General features: G+C 37.7%; 1 protein-coding gene across 3 annotated transcripts in view; it reads left to right on the top strand.

Annotated features, from left to right (window-relative positions):
- Positions 1-17191, top strand: part of ATG5 (autophagy related 5) — a 71498-nt gene extending 54307 nt beyond the window's left edge. For 2 of the 3 annotated variants that reach the window (XM_052698639.1, XM_052698647.1), the window contains exon 8: positions 14918-17191. In XM_052698639.1, the coding sequence (XP_052554599.1) occupies positions 14918-15054 (137 nt within the window). In that variant the 3' untranslated portion in view covers positions 15055-17191. The remainder of the gene's footprint in view (positions 1-14917) is intronic. The other variant, XR_008210206.1, reaches the window with a different exon arrangement.
- The last annotated feature ends 1441 nt before the right edge of the window (positions 17192-18632 follow it).

Raw genomic sequence — 18632 nt, 5'->3', positions numbered from 1 at the left:
CCTTCATAGTGATGCATTTCTTTATCTAACCTAAATCTACCTTCTTTTACTTTAAAAGTCTAGTCCTACCATTATATACCCTGAATCTCTGTTGTGGCTAGGGAGATAATTTTGGCTGATCAGGCTCAAGTTGGCAATTGCCTCGAGGTAAAGAGAATGTGTCCTGGTCCATTGGATGAACTACTCCTGTATCTTTAAACTAGCTTCATGTGCTGTAGCCTTACTGGGGGCTAAGTAAAATAATTCCTGTTTTCCTTGATTCTCCTTTGCTGTCTTTTTCTTTCTGCCTTTTTGCATATATGTGTAACCTGATTTTCACAGGAGATAAACATCTTACAGGGCTAGAAAGAAGAGAAGCTGCTAAATGGGGGAAAGATTTTAAAATAAGACCAGGGAAGTTTAGGTTAGATATTAGAAGGAAGTTTTTCACACAGAGAGTGGTGATCCAAGGAGGCTTGGATGCCCCATCCCTTGAGGCATTCAAGACCAGGCTGGATGTGAAAAAGTATTAGCCTTACAATGTAAGATGAAATGCACCACTAATAAACACTGTATTGTATTTACTGCATTCTATAAGGATTCAGCAGTGCTTGTTAATTGTAGGTACTCCCTTCTTGAATGGCTCATCTTAGTCAAAGATGTTGGTATCTTCACATTTCATGGGTAAATCATATTTTTGTTTGGCAGAATATTTGCAAGAAAGGTGAAATTTGTTTTTATATCAGAGCTGAAGTCTTATATAGTGGCTTGGCACTACAGAGATGCTGTAGTCATTGAAGATCTGAATGTCTCTTGCACCCCTTGCTCTTTTTCCTTGTTGGGTATTGTCTGCACACTTACCATGGCAAAATATGATAAGAAGCTTCGCTAAGTCCCATATCTTAATGTAAACAGTTATTCGCTGGAAGTTTGCTCTCTTTGGGAAGAGGTGAATAGACTGCAAAGGGCTGCCTCTGAGAAACCCTCATGATCAGATTGAGGGCTTGTGGGTTAAAATTAAGGACCAGACCAATAAAGGACTTCTGGTAGTTGAGGTCTGCTACAGGCTGCCTGTTTGAGAGCAGCCTGCTGATGAGGCCTTTTTGCTTCAGCTACAGGAGGCGTTGCACTCACCGGCTCTCATGCTGGTGTGGGATTTCTATCACACTGATGTCTGCTGGGAAAGCAACACAATTAAAGAAACTCCTAGACCAGGTGTTGGACAGACCAAACAGAGGTGAAGTTTTGCTGGACCTGCTGCTGACTAACACTGAGGAGATCATTGAAGAGGTTAAGATTGGAGGCAGTCTGGGCTGTAGTGATCGTGCCCTGGTTGAATTCACAGTCTATAGGAATGTGGTTCTGGCATAGAGCAGAATCAGAGCCCTGAATTTCAAGTGAGCAAACTTCCATCTGGTTGAGGAATTAGAGCACAAGAATTCTCCATTCAGCACAAGAAATTAAACCGAGAAGGCAGGAAGCTGACATGACTGACCTGCTGGTCACAAAGGGAAAGCAAGGAAATGCATAGAGATTGGAAGCAGGGACACGTGTCCTGGGAAGAACGCAGGGATGCTGTCCAGACATGAAGAGATGGGATCAGGAAAGCTGAAATGCAAATGAAACTGATCTTGGTGAGAGATGCGAAAAATAGGGTGTACCCCTTCTGATAAATGAGAAGGGATAACTTGCTTCCATATATACATGGAAAAGGCTGAGGTATTCAGCAAGTACTTTGCCTTGGTCTTCACTGGCTGTCAGGCTTCCCACTCCTCTCGTGTCCCTGAACCTCTGAGTATTGGTCAGGGGATTGAAATTGCTCCCACTGTAAGAGCAGAGCAAGTTAGACATCACCTCACGAGACTGAATGTGTTCATGTATACAGGGCCAGACGACATGCATCCCAGGGTCCTGAAGGAATTGGCTGATGTGATTGCTAAGCCACTCTCCATCGTATTTGAAATTGACTGTCAGGTGAAGTCCCCAGTGACTGGAAAAAGGGAAACATCATTCCCATTTTTGAGAAAGGAAGACCCAGGGAACTGTACACAGATGAGCCTCTTGTTTATGCCTGGGAAGATTATGGAGAAGATTCTCTTGGAAGCTATGTTAAGGCACACATGAGACGAAGAGGTGATCCAAGACAGCCAGTGTCAAGGGCTGTCAGGGCTTCGTCAAGGGCAGATCATGCGTAACCAATCTGGTGGCCTTCTATGATTGCGGCGTTGGTGGACAAAGAAAGGACAGTTTATGTTGCCTGTTTGGACTTGTGCAAAACCTTTGGTATGATCCCGCACCACATCCTTGTCTCTAAATTGAAGAGAGATGGAGCTAAAGGCTGGATTATTTGGTGGATAAATAATTGATCGGATAGTTGCAGTCAGAGGGTTGTGATTAATGACTCTGTGTCTAGGAGGAGGCTGGTGATGAGTGGTTTCCCCCAGGGGTCTGTCTTGGGAGAGGTGCTCTTCAACATCTTTATCAACAACCTAGATCAAGTGCACCCTCAACAGGTTTTCTGATGATACCAAGCTGAGTGACGTAGTTGATACAATAGAAGGAAGAAATGCTATTTGGATGGACCCGGACAGGCTTTAAACCCACCACATGAACCAATGAGGTTCAACAAGGCAGAGCATGAGGTATTGCACTTGGATTAGAGTAATTCCAGATAAGAATACTTACTGGGAGAAGAACTCATTGAGAACAGCCCTATGGAGAAAGACTTGGAGGTCCAAGTGGACAAAAAACTGGACATAAACTAGCAGTGTGCACTTGTAGCCCAGAAGGTCAACCATATTGTAGGCTGCATCAGAAGAGGGGTGGCCAGCAGGGCAAGGGAGGTAATGGTCCCCGCTGTACTCTGCCTCATCTGAAGTACTCTGTCCAGGCTTGGAGTACCCAGCTCAAAAAAGATGTGGAGCTTTTGGAGTGTGTGTAGGGGAGGACCACAAAGAGGGCTGAAACACCTCTCTTATGAAGAGAGGTTGAAGGAGTTGGGCTTGTTTAGCTTGGAGAAGAGAAAGTTCCAAGGAAACCTTACTGTGAACTTCTGGTATTTGAGTAGAGCTTGTAAACAGGAGGGAAGTCCAGTTTTTAGGTGTTCTGATAGTCATAGGACGAGTAGCTTTAAACTAAAAGAGCAGAGATGTTAGTTGGAAATTTTTTACTCAGAGGGAGATGAGATACTGGCACAGGTTGCCCAGAGAAGCTGTAGATGCTTCATCCCTGGGGCATCCCTGGGGTTCAAGACCAGGTTGAATGGGACCCTGGGCAGCCTGATGTAGTGATTGGCAACCCTATATGTGGCAGGGAGGTTGGAAGGTACCTTAAAGATCATCCATGCCATTCTGTTATTCTATGAATTAAAGCAAAGAAATCACGTGTGTACCAGATACACAAACAAATCTACTCCTGCTATTAGGAATCAGTACCCTCCAATGGAAGGTTGTTTGCAGAGCCAGCTCTTTACATGCACATACTAGTACAACAAAATAAGCTGTAACTCATTTCTGAACCATGTTCCTACATTGTTTTATCCACATGTCTTAATGACATTAATTTAGCAAATTCCTGTTTATAAGTGTTGTATGCGCGAATAAAAATGTCATGGATCCACAGTTCTGCTTTAAGTGAAAAAATACTTCCTGGACTCTAAAGAAGTGAAAATTTGTCTAAAAAGATATGTGATAATGTATGAGTTGTTGAAGCAAATTCTTCAGGTATGTTGATATGGAAAAATTAAAATGAACCTTCTGAGGAAAATTAATATGTAATCTTACCTTTGAACAAATAGCTATCTTGTGACTTTATTAAAAAAATTACTGTTCTGTTTAAATAGCCCGTCAGGTATTCCATTGCTTCTTTATCTACTCTTTCCTATTTTTTTCAAGAGTAAATAATTGTGTTGTGGTAGAGATCACTAAATGCTTTAATCTACTAGCTGCTTAAAAGAACTTACGGTATGTGTATAGAAAAAGAAATGTTATGTGTGCAAACTATATTGCCTACTCATTAAAGAACTTATTTTTCAATGAGTAAGGGTCTGGAAGAAGGTAATGTAAGTATTTTAGCAAGAGTTAGTATTTCTCTGACAAACAGCACTCCCCTTCTGTTTGTGATCACAGGATGAAAGCTCTCTAAGCTTGTATATGTACATTTTTACTGCTACATCATGTAGTGTGCTCTTAAGATTGAGATCTCATTCCCCAGGAAGCATTTCTGTCTAAGATTAATTGCCCTTTTAAAATCAGTGTTTGATGTATTCCTTTGGCTATATCCTGACTCACTTTAACCCTCTTTGACCTGACCCCACTGACTATTAGCGCCATGGCTGAAGGAGAAATACTTCAGCTTGATGTATGCAGTACAGATTTGAGCCTGTGGTTTTTCACATCAATGGATTCAATTAGCTGGGTTTTTACTAATCAGCTTAGCAGAAGTTGGAGAATTTGTCAGACATGGAACAAAATTGTCTGTTCTTACAGGTTAATTGAGCTCATCCACGTTTTCATGTTTACTTTGCTTGTGAAGTTTACTTTGGTTAACTTTCATAATAATACTGTTGCAAGTAGCATTTAAAAAAGGCAAAACTGGTTTATCTTCCTCCCGTTAAATGGAGGAAGGTGCAAAACATAAAATAGCAACCATTAGATCTTTGATCTGTATATATCTCCTATCACTTTTCAAGGCAAATGTTTTTAAATTATAATTATGTCAGAAAGTCCACATGTGAGTTTGATTTATTTAACTGAGCAGATAAACTAAAATATATTGTCATGACTTTATGAAAACAAGTAAAGTTGCTGATGCTTTCTCAATTGAGTGTTGCAGCAACAGCAGTCCTTTGCTTTGTCTTGCTAGGAGTAGTTCATCATTTGAGTAGCTGAAAAGTTAATTATAATAAGTGGGTGATTTGGCTACAATCTAATAATATTTGCAGGCATTATGTGAATTATAGTAACTTGAAAATGAAGTAAAATAGAGGTTGAAAGTTCAAGAATGCCATTAAAAACCTTTAAAAGTGCATATATGTGCATATGCATATGAAATATAAGATTGTATTTTGTAAGAATTTGCTAGATGTTTGGAAGAACCACACTGCTGAAAACAATGATGTTTTAAAAGTCTTTATGAACAGTTAGCAACACGAATTCTTACAGCAAATGAACTTGGTTTATACTAATCTTTATCAAATGCTTCAACTTCTCAAGAACCATCTTGGTTACATTTAGCTTCCTGTCTGTACGCAACTAAGCCTTAATTTCTGAAGGTCACCTGTAGGAAGTTTAGAGAGGGAAAACCTCAAACTTGATTAAATGCATGGTATGTGTAAGGGTTAACTCATAAGTCAATGTTCTGCTATTTGAAAAGTTACACAGCTCCTAACACAACCTTTCCTATTCCTCGTCCGTATGCAAATCTTGTGTGCTTGCTTGTCATGTGGATGGTAGCTCAATATGCATAGAATTTCCCTTTTTGTTCACATATGCACAGCCAAATTTAAGTGCTCTGCCAAAAAAAAAAAAAAAGTTTTAATTGTGAATTTGAGGGCAATATAAAGCGACACAGATTCATTACTAGTTCAAGGCTTAAGCTAAGGCATGGATACTAGCAAGGAAGAAGGAATATCAGAAAATTTGCTGCTAGGTTGTTTATAACTTTTTTCCTAGGGCTTGGATGTTTGAGAAGTATCTTAGACTCAGTATTCTAAAACTTTTTAAATACAAAAATTTTCATGGTTGAAGAAGAGCACTTTTGGTTTGTCATAAATTATCTTGGGATTACCTACAACAACTTTATTAAGAGCTTCTATGAAATACACAAGAATAATTAAAAAATATATATATAAAAAAAAGACTTTTCATGCAACCTGCATTTACTGGTGTTTGAAACTAAATGCTAAGAACTTTTTCAGTGAGATAGAAAAATGGTTTCTAGTTTGTTTGTACCTACTGCCTAGCTGTTGTGTGATTTGAAGCACATCCCTAATTCTCACAAGCTGTTCTGAAGCTAATTAAACTTCTGTAAGAGGTGGTTGGCCAAATTGTTTTTCAGAAATGCAGCAATCTAATGTGAAGATTGACTTGTGGTAGAGGATGTCAGGAAATTGAGAGGAAAAATTGCTTGAAGAAAATAATGAATAAGAATAATGCCAAATTCTTTATTTTTTCCCACGGAGTTTAATTATGCTTAATAAAGATGATGTTGTATATTCACCTACTTTCATTTTGTAGATGGAGAAGTCTAGGACTACTGGAATATCATCCAGAGAACCTAATCATACTGAGAATGGTGGCAAGATAAGTTTCCTCTCCTTTAACGTAATAAATATCTCAGCCATCTGCCACAAGATCCTGAGGAGATAAACCAAGTGGCCTGGATCAAAAGTGCATAGAGCAATAGAGAAATACAGCACTAATTCAAGCATAGCTCCGAATCAGTGAATGTGAATTTCACAGCAGTATCATAATGGAGGAATAATCTAGATATTTTTTTACAGTTTTGCTTTTATAGTCAGGTACTTTGCAAGAACAGAATTCACTAAGATTGACACAGGTCCAGTTCTACCATAGCCTTTTGGACTAAGAAGCAGCAGTTCTCAGGAGGGGTTCTGGTAGAATGACATCAAGGGACTAAGAGTGAAATTGAGCTGGTGATGTGAATAACAATATAAACCAGGGTGAAGAGAGATTGATATTTTGAACTGTTCATTTTGGAGGATAATAATATTTTTTCTTAAAAAAAAAAAAAAAAAAAAGAGAGATTATGGGGTTGTTTGACAAATGGAATAAAATTTAACATTCCTTTTAAAACAAATTTAAGTATTTGTATATTTATAAAGTGTTGGATTTAATTTAGCTTTGGTTGTGTTTGGGCAAGGAGTGTGCCGTGGTTAAAAGTAGTGTGTGATATTTAAGCAGATATCAAAAATATCCAGAGCCTTGGACATATTTTGGAAAGCTATGACCTTCAATTTGAGCAATTGAATTTATGGTACTTCAGTGATTAAAATGAGAGATGTGTTGCTGCCTGTTAAAAATTTCTACCTGATGGTTAAGTCAGACTCATGTTGAACAATTAAATCTGAACAGAAATTCTTCCCCGAATTGCTCTTTTATTTGGAACAATGTTTGTTCCAAATGCAGAGTAATTTTGAGGGGAAAAAAAAGCCTGGTTCTGACTACTGTATTCAACATATATTTCCGTATATGAATTCTTCACCTGAATCAGCATCGGTGGCTTTCCCCAGTGCTGGCAGGATTTGCAGGAAGGAATGACAAGTCATTGCTGTGCCATCGTGTCACACATCAGCCTCTAAAGCTTTGAGGTCAGACAGAACCTTTTGTTGTGGCTAGGCTATTTTAGAGTCAGCTTCTCGGATTTTTTATTTTCTCATTCTTGCTCAGAGTACAGTGAACAGCATATCTTGCCAGTTGCGATCCAATATATCATCATTTGTGTTTCTCTTTAAACTGCTAATTACTCCAAAATAGGGGAATGGAAGGGAATTCTGTTAGCTTATGTGTGAGTAAAGGAAGGTGGAAAATATGTTAAGATTGCTGAGGGAATGAGTGATTCTGGCAATGATGAAACTTCTGTGAGTAGCAATGAAGTTGAATTCACAGAGAAGTAAGCAGGGATGTGCTGCAGAGAAGTAAGGAAAGCCTTTGACTCTTGATTGAAGTAGACTATTGTGAAACTTCTGAAAGCGTGTACTAAGATTTCATTCCTAATTAAACAGTTTTTAAAGTAAAAAAAATCCAACTTGATATAGAATGTGTAATTCTTTTAGACTTCGAAGTAATAGTTGCTTAAGAACTTTGTATTAGTAAAGAGACTTTTAATATCCACTCTTCCAAGTACATGTGCTGAACTCATTAAGAGGAGCATGTGATCAGTTGGTCTTGAGATGAGACCAAGCTCAACATTTTTTTGTCTTCACTTATCATAAAACTGTGCAGGTATTGAGTACCTGGTTGTACTCAACTGGTGGGTAGGTAAGATTTGTTCAAAATGTTTTTGTATTTGAGACCTTTATATTGAGGTCACTGCTGCAGTGAAATCTGGATTTCTCACAGCATTTCTGTACTTCATTTCTGTTGCACATACACCTGTCAGAAATCTTTTTAAAAAATACTTTAAAAAATGAAAAGCATAAATATTTGATTTATATAGGTTGATTTCATTCCATAGCTTAGTTTGCTGACAAAGCAAAGAAATATTTTGCCGTAGATTAAAAAAGACATGGAGTCTGACTAAACTAAATATTACAGAAGTAGTGTTAAAATTTTAATAAATATCTCTTAGATGTTTATTTGTTTATGTATTTATTTATTTTGAAGTTTACAAGTATTCTATAAGCAGATGCAACTTTGTGGCACATGCAATAAAAGTAATTGCTTTGCTGTAAATAGTATCTATTCATTATCAGTTTAAGCTGTAGACATTGGGATTATTTTCTGTTTGAACAGGTTTTTCTTGGAGAGCTAAATGCTGTTTGTCAGTTTCAGTTCCAGCAGTTGAAAGACTATTGTACCAAATTGAACTATTACTGACAATATTGCAGTTTTGGGGTTTTGTTCTTGTTTTTTTAAAGACTTGCAAGTACAGACCTACTTATAAGTGCACGAAGTTACATTCATTGAGTGGTTGTGTTTGTTTATATCCTACAACTGGTGCACAAGTCATTGGACCACAGGACTTGTCTGAGGCTGTCTTTTCTCTGCATATTGCTAAGTAACCAGCCTGGCCTGCCTGCAAATGGGAGGGTAACTCCAACCACTATCCAGTTTTTTCTTACTGCTTGTGGTTACAGGTTAGAACGTAAAAGCTTTGAATTTTTTGGCTTGCTATTCAGTGTAGTCTTCTGTGAAAGACTTGCATGCAATTCATTGCTCTTAACCATAAACAAACAAGCAAACAAACAAAAACATTAGTGTTCAGGGAAATTTTAACTTTTGCTTGCTAGAGACTTGTTTTAAAAGCTGTCAACAATATTTGTCAGTGATAGATTTGGTAGTTGCAGCTACATGTGAAGCACTGAAGTACTGAAGGTTACCTATCTGTAAATAATTTCCTAAGGGATCCTAAGGAGGCAGATTAAAGTCTGCCCCATAAAGATGTCAGGGTGTTTTTTCAGATTCTGAGATGACCAAAGCACCATCTGTGAACACACATGGTTGAGGAGGTACACATGGCTGCTTTGAGGTACCTGCGCTTAAAGAGCTGTTCTGCTGCCTGGTGATGCAAAGTGCAGGAGGGATGGAAAGGAAAGCAGCTACAGAAGAGTCACAAAAGAGGGAAATCTTTGCTCCCTGTTATACTGTGTGGTATAACCTGTTGTCAGGAGTACCATTAGTGATATCTAATCCAGAACCCGTGATGTGTTTTGAAGACAAGCAAGCAAGTTTTTATGGCCCATTTCACATCTGAAAATGCTGGGAACCTCTTCTGTTACGTTGTTCATAAGGTTGATAGCGCATGACATTTTCCTTGTTTATTCTTAGTCCCTACAATTTTTAGTATCGCTGTCTAATATATTCCTGTGGCCATTTATCATGCTAGAAGCACATTATTTGATTTCCTAGTTTGGAACACAAGGTACTGTTTTCCCTTTTTGGGGTTTTAAAGGCAGTTTAATAAGTAGTGAGTCTCTGAATAAGAAAGGGTTCTAAACTGTCCATTTTAATGGCTGCTCTCAGTTCTGGGACTTAATATGCAGAGGATTTGCATACAGAGGATTCTAAGTACACTAGGGAAATTCTTGCTAAATCCCACATGTCTTGCAATATCTGACAGTGAAAGCATTTAAGCTAGCTAAGTTGCCCTGATCTGTGAGTGGTAAGAGGCAACAAGTCTGAATGGAGGCATTTCAAGCCAAGAGTTTTTAAGTGGTGCATCACAGTGATGTAGGTTGGCTAGAGACAGTGGTCTTGGGTAGGTGAAAGGGAGTTTCTAGCTGTAGCATTTCTGAGCATTGTGGTGCTAATATGGGTGAAAAGTGGCTGAAATATGCTGCTTTGCCAGGAATAATTCATCCTCACTATTCTGCTTGTAGACACTTGAATCCATTTGAAAGGCAATTGGTTTTCTTCACCTGCTTCAATTCTTCTCTAAATAGAGATCATCCGGTAGTATTTAGGTTACGTCAGGAGAATGTATAACTGTCTGAATTGATGCTGAATAAGCTAATTCTCTTGTTCTGATTTTGAGTGTTTAAGTTAGCAAGCAGTTATATGGCTAAATGAAATTGAAGAACTAATCGTGAGTTACCATGACATTGCACATCTTCCTAACTTCCCTGAAGATTATGTATTGTCTTTTCTTTGTTCTCTCTCTTTCCCTCTCATAAATTATTGAATATTGAGGGTTTTAGAGGAAGCTTAGCAAGAGCAAACAGTGTAGTTGGGCATTCTCCCCAGAGAGGGATAGCGAAGTGGACTGGAGCTGCCTGAGGATGAGGAGAGCTTTGAGGCAGTCTCACAAGGCCTCTTTTGAGATGCAGCAACCGCCACCATCTCATTTCCTTCCGTCAGATGCCTAACTCCAAGAGAGTCCTATACCAGTGCTTTGTTTGGCTGGATCAAGGTGGGTTCCTGACTGGGAGCACTGAGGTAGAAATCTGTTTCTTTCCTTTCAATCTGAGCTGACCATTTCTCTCTGTACTTTTCGTATGGTGTTGGAAAACTTCTGACTAGACACGGTATGCCTTCAGGTGCGTACTCTACGTTGCAGCCTTTGAGTTAGAGTGTCTAAGTTAGCAAATCTGAAATATCCCCAGAATGTGTTGGTGTGCAACAGGTAGTCTTAGTTGTGTGCCTTCTACAGATGGAACTTTGTGAAGTTTGTTGGTAAAACTTTATAATCTCTGTTTATTTGCCAACTTTCAGGGGCTTATACTGGTTTTTGAATTCAGGAATTTTCACAGGGAAACCAAAGGAAAAATCACTTGGCTCTTCAATAGCCATTCTGGTAGCAGGTGGCTTAATTCTTTTGTCTTGGGCTTTTTTGTAAATGCTGAAACAGTATTTATCACTTGTACATCAATTCAGTAATACTGTAAATGCTCTGATGGAAATAGTTACTGTGTACACACATTGTAAAATTTTCTATGAAATGTTTATTGCCTTGCTTTCATTTTTCTGATATTTTCACTTCTTCTTCCTTAATTTGCAACAAAGTAAAAGAAACCATCTGTATGTCATATGATACCTAGCATGTAACCCAACTTTTTCTTGACTTAAAAGGAGAAGTCAGTGGGGTGACAAGAAAATTTTAACATTGCTTTTGAGAAAATTCTGGGGTTTTTGCTACATTACGTTCTGCATTGTAAAATGGGTGCTGACAGTTTGATCTTTCCATGTCTGGACCTCATGCAACACAGATGAGCAAAGTTATTAGCTCTAATTTTTATAGACATAGTCCAATGATATGGCATTAATCTTCTACTTAATTAAGCAGCTTAAATCTTGTGTCACTCATTTAAAATATGTTGCATTTAGCAACTTGTACTCTTTTACAGAGGCATTCCAATAGTCTCTTTATGCTTTGTGCAACAGAATATGGAGTGGGGCAGCAGAGAACAATGCTTGGTGTGTCAGATCTACAGTTCCTAAAAGTTTAAAACAGTAATGGAAAGAAAAGCATTACGCAAACCTGTTACAGATATAAACCAGGTAGATGAAGCTTTCAGAAGAAGCTAGCAAATCTTCAGGAACCCAGATCAGAGTGGTAATGTGGCTGCTAATTAGACAGGCAGCTTTTGAGAAAATGAGTGTTTTTCAGCAAAGTTTTTAACTTATCTCCTGTTTTCAGCTTTTGTTAAATAGAGTAGCTATGTATGAGAGAGACTCTGTATGTGATCAAAATGGGGAAGTTACTCAAAATGTGAAAGTTGAGAAAGTTTGGGTAAATGCAACTTAAGTGAGAGTTTATGTTCTATAGTAATGAAAGGAAGGGAAAATGCTGAAGTAGAAACAAAGGATTTTGTGGAAGAAGGCTACAGTAAATACGGATTTAGTAGATAAGATCTCTTTAGTCAAGCCTCTGGGGGAGCAAGGAGAAGTGATGTTTTGTCAGAGATAATACTAAGGCACAAACAGCACTAGTGCAGAAATGTAGACTCTAATTACAGCATAAATTCTTCATTGACCCCTGGGACTTTCTCAATTTGCTGAGAAACAGAATAAAAGATTTGTATGAGAAAGGAACTCATACAAATCTTGTATATCTTGGGTAGGGAAGAGGAAATGGGGACATGCAGATAAATTGCATTTCATTTTTAAGCAAAAGGCATCAAGTTAGTACACACATGCACACATCCAAAAATATTGTTATTTAAAAAAGAAGTCAAGGACAGTGTTTATAAGCTTTTCCTACAATCATTAGAAGATGATGCTCAAATTCTGAAATTTCTGATCCATCTTAGTGCAGGATTTTGCTAAAAACAGCTGTGCATAGGGAGCGAGCACAATCTGGACCTAGGCTGAACTGTTCGTGAACACTGACGTGTGTAATAGCCAATGTGTGTTTGCCACGAGCAGAGTGGTTTCAGGTTAATCTTTTGTTTTCTCTTTTCTTTAATATGTAAAATTTCTGGCATTGGATTACAGTGCATTCTTGAAAGCTGTAAGGAAGCCAATGGCTTTTTTGGTGAAACTTTAGAGGTACTACATTGACCAGATAATGTCCAGGTGGAGAGTGATTGTGAATGATTCACTGATGAAAAAGGAAGAAAGAATTGAAGACTGTCCTGACAAGAATTGAAGAAGTCCTGACCGGACTCTTAATGTTTCTATCACTCAGCCCATTAATAAGAGCATTCTTGCTAAATTTACAGATGAAAGAGATGTACGATTCACTACAACTTTCAAGGACAAGGTTAGAATTGGGAAGAAGTGGAAAATATAGGGTTTTTTTAAGGAAAGAATATGCATGATAATACATTTGAATTATTGTGCGAGTTTTAAAGTATGATGTGATCAAACTTTGCAGTAACACATCTCATATTATCACATAACAAGAAATTCTTCTGTGATCTGTGTTCACAGTTTAACTCTTGTTGAATTTTTTTTCCTGAGCTTTGAAGGGTTTTTCCCCTGTATGCAGTGACAAAATTGCTGTAAAATAGGTCTGCAAACTAATACTGTATTTTCTGCCATCTCTGCATGCAAATGAGATCTCTCTGACAGTTAACTAATATTATGAAACACAGACATCTGTCAGCAATGTTACGGCCAATTTATGGAATACCGTAGGTTGACTTTAGTTTGAAAGTGTTGAACATATATTTTACTTGATTTTGAAAATGTGGGATATTCTCAGCTTCTCAGCATGAAAACTTACTGGGAATTTTTTTCTTTAGGAGTAGTACTTGATGAGTAGTGTTTCAACCCTGTAAATATCTGTTTTGGTTGGAAGTACCAGACATTTATTTTACATGATCTGCTATTTTCTGACCTGTCTGCAGTGAAACCAGAAACCAGCAATTGTTCATACTTAATCAAGTATGAGAACATGTATACTATGCGGTCCATGGAATCAAGCTCTCTATTTTTCATCAACAGTCTTTACAGAATAAAATACCATACGTAGTTAATGTAACTAATATATGATGCTTTATTTTAGACAAACATAATTGTCAGCTTCTGCAGTAGGAATTGTTTGTAGTATAAAGTTAACAGTGTATTCAAGAGTGATTGTTCCTAAAATAATGTTGCCTTTTTCAGGCATTTTTCAAAGCATTGAGGCTACTGAACACAAATAAGATTTTATCTGTCTTATAAAGTAGGAGTTATGCTGTAACTGGGGGAGCTGAATAAAAGAGCCAATAAAGGTACTTCTGGCATCCTATATTCTGCTTTCTCTCATGCAGCTCTTGGGCAACACACTGGTTTGGTTTGGTCTGTTCTGTAGATGGTAGGGGGATAAAATGCCAGTTAGAAAAGGCAGTGGTATTTCTGCACGCTGAATTTGGATTTCACTGTGGTAGGTCCATGTGAGAAAGCCAGAGTATAGCATAAAAACAGCAGAAGGTCACCACTTACTTTTTTTTTTTCCCCCTAACCATTATTTGGAGCATATTTTAAATGCACTTCTCATATCATGACTCTGAAATAAATTTTCATTTTCAGGTTTTTTTTAGTTCATTTTGTGGCAGTTATGTCAGTTGCTTTAGCTGGTTCCCATCATTTGAATCAAAGGATCAAAGTACTTGCATCCTCCGGGACAAGTATAAATAAAAAGAATTGAAATATTCTTAGAATATATCCTTGTCGTACTGGGAATCATTTACAAACATAGCTTTTCCAAGAGATGAAACTAAGTGAGAAAAAGCTGTTGCCAACTCAGTCTTCTGAGTAACTTTCAGTAACATTGCTAGATTCTCAAGTAAATTATTCTTAGCAAAACAAAATTACTGCAGGAACATTACATATGTTATGAGTTGTTTGGTTGTTTGGTTTGTTTGGTTTTCTTTTTTTTGCATATACTCTTTTTCAGCAGAAAGCATATTAAGCATTAAAAACATGTCATTAGTAATTTTTAGGAAGCCTAATCTTAAGCATACCCACAAAAAATATTCGTGTGGCTTATGTCTGGGAGGGATAGATATACCTTAAACGTATTGACACCAAGGTGTGATTTCTGTAGGGAAAGAGTAAGAAAAATAAAACTTGAAACTAATGGAGAAGAATGGTGCTTGGATTAAGTTTCATTTTAAACCAATTTTTAATTGGAATTATTTTACCTTAGTTTCTTTCTTAGATGATACCAGTCTCAGCTTTCTCCATGCCGGTACTTCCTGCTTTTCATTCTGTTAAAGGCTGAACTCTGTAACACCAATTAAATCTACTGTAAATTAAGCATAAGTAAATGTTTAATCTTTCTGTGAACTTTGAATGATGTACTTAGTGGTTTCTCTTTTTCTTTGAATTAGATGGAGAGAAGACGACTCAAGTGATGATTCATGGAATTGAGCCAATGCTGGAAACACCACTACAGTGGCTAAGCGAACATATGAGCTATCCAGATAATTTTCTTCACATTAGTATCATTCCCCGACCTACTGATTGAAACTTGGCTATATTGGTATGAGGATCATTCTCAAGGTGGAATTCTAGGGGCATGTTAACTACTTGCTTGTATCAGTCTTGAGACAGGCAGCCTGACCAGAAAAAAAAAAAACAAAAAATGAAACAAAACAAGAAGTCCTCACTGCTGCAAGCCAAACAGGAAGAGAGATCCTATCATCAGATAAGGGCAATTGGGCTGATCTTATTTTGCATCACTGCTGCTTTTCTTCACCGCTGTAATTAAACTTCAGTTGCGTTATGAAAGAATTTACAGGACCTCTGCAAGTCTGCTGTTTTCTTGTAAAATGTAATGAAGCTGAAACTGTCAGCTGAAGAGCAAATGGAAACGTGCCGCTCGATCATATTTCTGATTACCAAATAGGCAGGGCTATTTCCTAACGCGGTAACGTTTCAACTTTGAGAGTGGAAACATTGGTTGAGTTTTCTAGAAGAGTTACGCGCCGGCAGATTTAGTTACCAAGAGCTTTTTTGTAAAAGATCGAATTACTGTAAACCCATCTTTCCTTAATGAGAATGTCATGTTTACAGTATGTGTATTGGTATGCAAATGATCTTCTAACTTTGATAACAAACAGCCAGAGATTTTAAAAGCAAACCCGTCAGCATGTTTTGTCGTTTAAAAACATGCACAACTTAATAATTTCCAAATACTTTTGATTTGTATGCTGTCACTGAGTACTCCGGTACGTGTATTATTCCAACCAGTTTTCATAGACAAGCAGTGTTGTAGGATAATTTGTCTCAGGATTTGTCATGACGTTTCTTTGTGTTCGTTTAATTTTTCTTTTCTCTGAGGATATTTTCTTTAATTAGTTCAAAAAGTTTGGGGAAAAAAAAAAAAGTAAACAAGTGTTGCAAACTGTTGTATCCTGCTGTTTATTCCCTTGGACAAGAAAACAGTTAAGCTGTAGGATGATCAGCAGATTTATTGCTTTTTAATAATTTTTAATTTTTAGGAAGCTGGGGTTTTTCCAACCTAATGCTTCCATGCTTCTGAGTTTAGTTTTTTACTGCGATCCTTGGGCAATCAGTCTGAAATTTGAAAGGTTATAATCTCACTGCACAGAACTTTCCTTATTTTGGCAAAACTGTTCTTAGGCTATCGGGGTGCTTTGTTTCTGAATGTTCTTACCATTGCAGCTGCTGCTAGGATCTGGACACTTTTTGTGTTAGGTTGAATTCGTCAAAGTGTTTGCCATATTGCTTTGTCTGCAGTCTGGTTGTGTGTGGCACAACGCTGTGTTTATAGTAGACATATTAGCAAGTATGTCAAATACCATCAAATATATATTAAAAAAAAAAAAAAAGCATGACATTTTTCTATCAAAAAGAGTGTAGCTGTTGAAGTTACTGCTCAGTTATGACTTGCAAATGTCCTGATAACTCCCACTGCTGTTGCCATTCTGCTTGTTTCTGTTCTTTTTGGTAGAATATTTACCTGTAGGTGGGAAAGAACAAAATGGAAATCAATCAAACAAACAAAAAACTCTTTTAGAAGAAGGGGGGAGGGATCTCCTGGGATGAGGATAGAATTGAGACTAGAAAAGCCCAAAGGGCAGAAAAATGTCAACGGAACAGATTAGATAGTGCTTTAAATGTAAATAAGGAAATGGTATTAAGGACATGGAAGGAAAAAAGTAATGGGGAAATAAACATACGCTGTATTCTGTGGGACGTGACAAACCTCTAAAAGACGACAGAACACGCGGGTCTGTGTTTATGCAGAACTGAAATATAATATTCTTACAGTGGGATGATCTGGTTGAGTTGTTCTAATTTCCAGTTCTGTTTGGAATTTTTGTTGCAGAGTTGGATTGGCATTTGTAAACTTTCTTAGGCGGACGCATTTAAATTTAAATATTCTGGAGAATTTCAAAGTCCTGCCAGTGGATAAAGCAAATATTTTGTAGTTTTCATATTTAAAAAAGTATTTTGTAGGGATAATTTTTCCATTAGTCAGGATAGTGTTATAAAAGGCCGTACATTAAAACAACCTATACAGGTTATTTCCGTTATTTGCTAGTAAATCCAATTTTTAAGGCCTAGCATGAAACAAAGAGCTTGGCTTTAAAACATACTCTTTCCTATTAAACTATTTAAATTTCATTAAAAAATAATAATAAAAAAAAAAAAGCTTGGGTCTGTCTTCATTTCCAGCTAAATAAGGATTTTTATCATGGGATGACAAAAAAGGTGGATCAGTGTTTGAGAAGCAGCAGCTGCTTAAAGAACTGGTCAGGCGACGCACCTAAGCAAGAGGACTGCATCACAAAAATGGAGTCTTTGCTTTCCCTGATTCTAATCACATTTTTGTAGTTCATACTGCTTAGCTGGTGAGTAACAATAGGAACAGGATGAGTGCTGTGGCTTAATTACTTTTCTTCGCTTTGAAATGCTGCAAAACTTCAAAACAAAAGAAAGAGTCAGCCTAAATTGGTCAGAGTTTAAAATAGTGCTCCCTAAACTTACTGCAGCGCCAATGAAAAGCGAAAGGTACACAAACATGTTTCTTTACATTTAGTATTCAAGTGCAAGCAGTGCAAAAGTTAAAGAACTGTTTAGAAAAGAGTGGGACACAGGGCTTGTTGTTCACTGTATTTCACGTTTGGCAATGCCTACCTTGGTCTTTGAATGTTTGCTGAAGAAAGAGAGAATTTTCCAGTGCTTTCTTTGATCTTTGATACCACTGACCATCACTCAGCACGCTGTCGATTAGCACACAAGGCGATGCCTTTTCATGAAAAGCTAGAAATTGGTTGTTTTGATTTTTAAATTATTTGCCATGAATTCTTTGGGAAAAAAAAAAGAAAAAAAAAAGTGAGACGGCAGAAAATATGTTCAGATTGGGGGGAGGGAGGGGCGAAGAACCTTAAGACCACGGGGAAGAATGTGAAACGATTATCCAAAGGACTGGTAACCATGAAAACTGAACAATTAGAAAAGGCGCAGAATTGAATATACAGGGTGTGCATAGACACCAAACAGAAGGATTGCTGCTGCAAAAGGAGGAGAAAGACCCAGGTAATCATGCAGTGGTGTGTTACGCTGCTGAAGCATGTGTAATTCTGGCTTCACATTAAGTACAGAAAAGGGAGGAAAGTTATGTGTCTGAGAGGCGATAGTTCTCAAACGCGATGTTCTGATCTCCCGTGTGCAAAGCAAAGAGATTCAGCCTGCAATGGACTGTGCTGCTTTAGTGGCAGCTAAATACTGCTGGGAATCTGTGTTGGTGTGATTAGGAAATCTTGCCAGAATGTGAAGAAATAATAGATCTTAAGGACAGATCAGACACAGGAACATGCAGTGGGAACAAACCGTTATTAACCGTATGGAAGGAAAACTGTTGAGCTACCTCCAGATCCATCTCCACTAAGGGTTTTAGGAGCTGTGGAACAAACCAACGTGGGGTTAAGTTACGAAAATGGAAAGAGACTCGGTGACCGGGAAAGTCCTTTTAGCTCTGTGTTCTGACAGCCAGATATCTATCAGATGGTGAAGACTCTTAATCATCACTTCCAGTATTGTTTATGTGCTGCATAATTATGGCGTTTTTAATTT

Source organism: Tympanuchus pallidicinctus, unplaced genomic scaffold (genome assembly GCF_026119805.1).
Source record: "Tympanuchus pallidicinctus isolate F22 unplaced genomic scaffold, pur_lepc_1.0 scaffold1, whole genome shotgun sequence".
Classification (NCBI taxonomy): Eukaryota; Metazoa; Chordata; class Aves; order Galliformes; family Phasianidae; genus Tympanuchus; species Tympanuchus pallidicinctus.
Note: the sequence above shows the minus strand (reverse complement) of the source record. Positions and strands in the feature narration are given on the sequence as shown.